Source organism: Chiloscyllium plagiosum, unplaced genomic scaffold (assembly GCF_037043375.1).
Source record: "Chiloscyllium plagiosum isolate Xiang-an unplaced genomic scaffold, Cpla_swu_hap1 HiC_scaffold_12, whole genome shotgun sequence".
Taxonomy (NCBI): Eukaryota; Metazoa; Chordata; class Chondrichthyes; order Orectolobiformes; family Hemiscylliidae; genus Chiloscyllium; species Chiloscyllium plagiosum.
The window spans coordinates 80071713-80077983 of NW_028270150.1; the positions used below are offsets into that span (position 1 = coordinate 80071713).

The window sequence follows — 6271 nt, forward strand, 5'->3', positions numbered from 1 at the left end:
GGGGAGAGAGTGTTGGGGGGGAGAGAGTGTTGGGGGGGAGAGAGTGTTGGGGGGAGAGAGTGTTGGGGGGAGAGAGTGTTGGGGGGGAGAGAGTGTTGGGGGGGAGAGAGTGTTGGGGGGGAGAGAGTGTTGGGGGGGAGAGAGTGTTGGGGGGAGAGAGTGTTGGGGGGGAGAGAGTGTTGGGGGGGAGAGAGTGTTGGGGGGGAGAGAGTGTTGGGGGGGAGAGAGTGTTGGGGGGGAGAGAGTGTTGGGGGGGAGAGAGTGTTGGGGGGGAGAGAGTGTTGGGGGGGAGAGAGTGTTGGGGGGGAGAGAGTGTTGGGGGGGGAGAGAGTGTTGGGGGGGGGAGAGTGTTGGGGGGGGGAGAGTGTTGGGGGGGGAGAGAGTGTTGGGGGGGGAGAGAGTGTTGGGGGGGAGAGAGTGTTGGGGGGGAGAGAGTGTTGGGGGGGAGAGAGTGTTGGGGGGGAGAGAGTGTTGGGGGGGAGAGAGTGTTGGGGGGGAGAGAGTGTTGGGGGGGAGAGAGTGTTGGGGGGGAGAGAGTGTTGGGGGGGAGAGAGTGTTGGGGGGAGAGAGTGTTGGGGGGGAGAGAGTGTTGGGGGGGAGAGAGTGTTGGGGGGGAGAGAGTGTTGGGGGGGAGAGAGTGTTGGGGGGGGAGAGAGTGTTGGGGGGGAGAGAGTGTTGGGGGGGAGAGAGTGTTGGGGGGGAGAGAGTGTTGGGGGGGGGGGAGAGAGTGTTGGGGGGGGGGAGAGAGTGTTGGGGGGGGGGAGAGAGAGAGTGTTGGGGGGGAGAGAGTGTTGGGGGGGAGAGAGTGTTGGGGGGGAGAGAGTGTTGGGGGGGGAGAGAGTGGTTGGGGGGGGGGGAGAGAGTGTTGGGGGGGGGAGAGAGTGTTGGGGGGGGGGAGAGAGTGTTGGGGGGGGGGAGAGAGTGTTGGGGGGGGGGAGAGAGAGTGTTGGGGGGGGAGAGAGTGTTGGGGGGGAGAGAGTGTTGGGGGGGAGAGAGTGTTGGGGGGGGGGAGAGAGTGTTGGGGGGGGGAGAGAGTGTTGGGGGGGGAGAGAGTGTTGGGGGGGGAGAGAGTGTTGGGGGGGGGAGAGAGTGTTGGGGGGGGGGAGAGAGTGTTGGGGGGGGGAGAGAGTGTTGGGGGGGGGAGAGAGTGTTGGGGGGGGAGAGAGTGTTGGGGGGAGAGAGTGTTGGGGGGGGGAGAGTGTTGGGGGGGGAGAGAGTGGTTGGGGGGGGAGAGAGTGGTTGGGGGGGGGGAGAGAGTGTTGGGGGGGGGGAGAGAGTGTTGGGGGGGGGAGAGAGTGTTGGGGGGGGGGGGAGAGTGTTGGGGGGGGAGAGAGTGTTGGGGGGAGAGAGTGTTGGGGGGGAGAGAGTGTTGGGGGTGGGGGGGGAAGAGTGTTGGGGGTGGGGGGGGAAGAGTGTTGGGGGTGGGGGGGGAAGAGTGTTGGGGGTGGGGGGGAAGAGTGTTGGGGGTGGGGGGGGAAGAGTGTTGGGGGTGGGGGGGGAAGAGTGTTGGGGGTGGGGGGGGAAGAGTGTTGGGGGTGGGGGGGGAAGAGTGTTGGGGGTGGGGGGGGGAAGAGTGTTGGGGGTGGGGGGGAAGAGTGTTGGGGGTGGGGGGGGAAGAGTGTTGGGGGTGGGGGGGGAAGAGTGTTGGGGGTGGGGGGGAAGAGTGTTGGGGGTGGGGGGGGAAGAGTGTTGGGGGTGGGGGGGGAAGAGTGTTGGGGGTGGGGGGGGAAGAGTGTTGGGGGTGGGGGGGGAAGAGTGTTGGGGGTGGGGGGGGAAGAGTGTTGGGGGTGGGGGGGGAAGAGTGTTGGGGGTGGGGGGGGAAGAGTGTTGGGGGTGGGGGGGGAAGAGTGTTGGGGGTGGGGGGGGAAGAGTGTTGGGGGTGGGGGGGGAAGAGTGTTGGGGGTGGGGGGGGGAAGAGTGTTGGGGGTGGGGGGGAAGAGTGTTGGGGGTGGGGGGGGAAGAGTGTTGGGGGTGGGGGGGGAAGAGTGTTGGGGGTGGGGGGGGAAGAGTGTTGGGGTGGGGGGGGAAGAGTGTTGGGGGTGGGGGGGGAAGAGTGTTGGGGGTGGGGGGGAAGAGTGTTGGGGGTGGGGGGGGAAGAGTGTTGGGGGTGGGGGGGGAAGAGTGTTGGGGGTGGGGGGGGAAGAGTGTTGGGGGTGGGGGGGGAAGAGTGTTGGGGGTGGGGGGGGAAGAGTGTTGGGGTGGGGGGGGAAGAGTGTTGGGGGTGGGGGGGGAAGAGTGTTGGGGGTGGGGGGGGAAGAGTGTTGGGGGTGGGGGGGGAAGAGTGTTGGGGGTGGGGGGGGAAGAGTGTTGGGGGTGGGGGGGAAGAGTGTTGGGGGTGGGGGGGGAAGAGTGTTGGGGGTGGGGGGGGAAGAGTGTTGGGGGTGGGGGGGGAAGAGTGTTGGGGTGGGGGGGGAAGAGTGTTGGGGGTGGGGGGGGAAGAGTGTTGGGGGTGGGGGGGGAAGAGTGTTGGGGGGTGGGGGGGGAAGAGTGTTGGGGGTGGGGGGGAAGAGTGTTGGGGGTGGGGGGGGAAGAGTGTTGGGGGTGGGGGGGGAAGAGTGTTGGGGGTGGGGGGGGAAGAGTGTTGGGGGTGGGGGGGGAAGAGTGTTGGGGGTGGGGGGGGAAGAGTGTTGGGGGTGGGGGGGGGAAGAGTGTTGGGGGTGGGGGGGGAAGAGTGTTGGGGGTGGGGGGGGAAGAGTGTTGGGGGTGGGGGGGAAGAGTGTTGGGGGTGGGGGGGGAAGAGTGTTGGGGGTGGGGGGGGAAGAGTGTTGGGGGTGGGGGGGAAGAGTGTTGGGGGTGGGGGGGGAAGAGTGTTGGGGGTGGGGGGGGAAGAGTGTTGGGGGTGGGGGGGGAAGAGTGTTGGGGGTGGGGGGGGAAGAGTGTTGGGGGTGGGGGGGGGAAGAGTGTTGGGGGTGGGGGGGAAGAGTGTTGGGGGTGGGGGGGAAGAGTGTTGGGGGTGGGGGGGGAAGAGTGTTGGGGGTGGGGGGGGAAGAGTGTTGGGGGTGGGGGGGGAAAGAGTGTTGGGGGTGGGGGGGGAAGAGTGTTGGGGGTGGGGGGGGAAGAGTGTTGGGGGTGGGGGGGGAAGAGTGTTGGGGGTGGGGGGGGAGAAGAGTGTTGGGGGTGGGGGGGGAGAAGAGTGTTGGGGGTGGGGGGGGAGAAGAGTGTTGGGGGTGGGTGGGGAGAAGAGTGTTGGGGGTGGGGGGGGAGAAGAGTGTTGGGGGTGGGGGGGGAGAAGAGTGTTGGGGGTGGGGGGGGGAGAAGAGTGTTGGGGGTGGGGGGGGAGAAGAGTGTTGGGGGTGGGGGGGGAGAAGAGTGTTGGGGGTGGGGGGGGAGAAGAGTGTTGGGGGTGGGGGGGGAGAAGAGTGTTGGGGGTGGGGGGGGAGAAGAGTGTTGGGGGTGGGGGGGGAGAAGAGTGTTGGGGGTGGGGGGGGAGAAGAGTGTTGGGGGTGGGGGGGGAGAAGAGTGTTGGGGGTGGGGGGGGAGAAGAGTGTTGGGGGTGGGGGGGGAAGAGTGTTGGGGGTGGGGGGGGAAGAGTGTTGGGGGTGGGGGGGGAAGAGTGTTGGGGGTGGGGGGGGAGAAGAGTGTTGGGGGTGGGTGGGGAGAAGAGTGTTGGGGGTGGGTGGGGAGAAGAGTGTTGGGGGTGGGGGGGGAGAAGAGTGTTGGGGGTGGGGGGGAGAAGAGTGTTGGGGGTGGGGGGGGAGAAGAGTGTTGGGGGTGGGGGGGGGAGAAGAGTGTTGGGGGGTGGGGGGGAGAAGAGTGTTGGGGGTGGGGGGGGAGAAGAGTGTTGGGGGTGGGGGGGGAGAAGAGTGTTGGGGGTGGGGGGGGAGAAGAGTGTTGGGGGTGGGGGGGGAGAAGAGTGTTGGGGGTGGGGGGGGAGAAGAGTGTTGGGGGTGGGGGGGGAGAAGAGTGTTGGGGGTGGGGGGGAGAAGAGTGTTGGGGGTGGGGGGGGAGAAGAGTGTTGGGGGTGGGGGGGGAGAAGAGTGTTGGGGGTGGGGGGGGAGAAGAGTGTTGGGGGTGGGGGGGGGGAAGAGTGTTGGGGGTGGGGGGGGGGAAGAGTGTTGGGGGTGGGGGGGGGGAAGAGTGTTGGGGGTGGGGGGGGAGAAGAGTGTTGGGGGTGGGGGGGGGGAAGAGTGTTGGGGGTGGGGGGGGAGAAGAGTGTTGGGGGTGGGGGGGGGGAAGAGTGTTGGGGGTGGGGGGGGGGAAGAGTGTTGGGGGTGGGGGGGGAAGAGTGTCGGGGGTGGGGGGGGGTGGGGGGGGGTGTTGCAAAGTAACAAACTGATTAAGAAATCCTGGTGAGAAGTGACCGGGGCAACACTCGGCCGCTCCGGCGGGAAAACCTTCAGACGGGCGGGGGTCGGGGGGCAATAATTGCCCCGATGGCGGGGGAGCTCAGGGTTTCCTGTCACAGAACATCAACCCCCCCCCCGCCCCCCCGTGTGTTTGTACCGCCCCCTCCTGTTGCTGCGGCGGCCTCGCTCTCCCCCAAACCCTGGGCCTGTTGCATCGCGCGAGGCATCGAAACCCGGGGGAACCGTGGAGCAGGACAGCTCCCCCCGCCCCGCCCACAAACCCCAGGCCGAGGCCCGGCCCAGCCCCGGCCTCTCCCTCTCCCTCTCTGCCGTGACCTTGACGCCGAGCCGCCGCCGCCGCCCGCAGCAGGGTCCTTCCTTCCTTCCGTCCTTCCTCCCTCCCTCCCGCTCCAGAGGCTTGGCGCTTGGACCCTGAACCCTGGACCCGGGACCCCCCGGACTCACGGTGTTCCTGGCCCGGATCAGGTTGCCCAAGAGCCGCAGCATCTTGGTCATTCCCGCAGGAAGCGACTGGGCTGATGGCCAACCGGTCGCTGCTCCGGAGTGATGTTGGGGGGGAGGAACCGAACGGCCACAAAGCGGGTGGCCGACCGGCTGCTGCTCCGGAGTGAAGGGGCGGAGGTCCAATCGGAGCCACCGCTCCACATTGGGGCGGCTCCCACTTTCCGCCGGTTGCTGCTTCAAACTGAGAGTGCAGGAGACTTTGGAAAGGACACTGCTATCGTTGCTATGTTAGAAATTACCGTCACTTGGCGTGTGTGGCATTATTCACATGTAACGAGAGGAAATACTTCCCACTCTCCCCAAGAGGAAACTTCTGGCTGCACTGGGCTCAGCACAACTTTATAGCTGCACTTTCATTTAAGAGTATCATGCCATTCGCAAAGTTGTAAATCTTTACAAATTGTTAATTATGGTGTAAACTGTACCTTGTTTCGATGAGGTCTATCGTTCAAATATGTTCAAATTGGTTTTACAATCTTTCTGTTGACCATCAGCTACCAATGCTTATCACTAGAGTAATCATTGATTAATTTTGTAGGGGTTGGCCTGGACAAGATGTGCTAAATGGCCCCCTCTGTGTTGTATCATTTTTATGATTCCACGGTTCTATGGTTGGAAAATCTTTGAATATTTCCCTCATGTTGACAACTTCAGCGCAACAAGTACAGGAGTATTTTCAATCAAATAAATTACTGTATCAAACAGTAGTGGCTTAGCATTTGGAAGTAGCATGCTATACACCTTAATAAAAATTATTGTTTAATTTACTGGTTGAGTCAGCATTTATTGTCCATCTTTAATTGACCTTGAAAAGATTATGGTGAACTGTTTTTCGAACTACTCTCTTTGGGGTATAGAAATACAAACACACTACTTTAGGAAGAGATTTTTACCTCATCTTGATGGAATACAGATTTAGTTCCAAATCAGGATGTTGTATGTCTTGGAGAAGGTCATATAGGTGATAGTGGTCTACTGCTCTAGTCCTTTTAGGTGTTAGAGATCAAGGGTTTGGAAGGTGCTCTTGAAGGGGCTATGATGAATTGCTTTGATGCATCTTATAGATAGTGTGCGCAGCTACCACTGTGCATCAGTGGTGAATGCAATGTATGTTTGAGGTAGTTGATGCTAATCAGTCAGGCTGCTGTGTCTTGGATGATGTCCAAATTCTTAAATGTTGTTGGAACTGCACTCGTCCAGGCAAATGGGCAGTTTTCCATCACGCTCCTGACTTATATAGGCCAATGCTCAAATCCACACAGCATTTCTGTTAGTCATTGTATTATTTAATATTGTGTTGTATTAATCACTTTGAATCATGTAACTGTTTTCTTTCTTTCACATTCATAAATGGAAGCTGGCTATGAGGAATCGAGTGTGATGAGTTTGTCTCAATGTGATGGAATGGAACATTAAAGAAGAAATGGAATCCTGTCTCAACTATGTTGTGGGTTTGAGAT

General features: G+C 62.0%; 1 protein-coding gene across 1 annotated transcript in view; it reads right to left on the reverse strand.

The window, feature by feature from the left end:
- LOC122555000 (pyruvate dehydrogenase E1 component subunit alpha, mitochondrial-like) overlaps positions 1–4885 on the reverse strand; it is a 43693-nt gene extending 38808 nt beyond the window's left edge. Inside the window, exon 1 of the mRNA XM_043700557.2 lies at positions 4752–4885. Within this exon, the coding sequence (XP_043556492.1) occupies positions 4752–4802 (51 nt within the window). The 5' untranslated portion in view covers positions 4803–4885. The remainder of the gene's footprint in view (positions 1–4751) is intronic.
- Positions 4886–6271: the final 1386 nt, after the last annotated feature.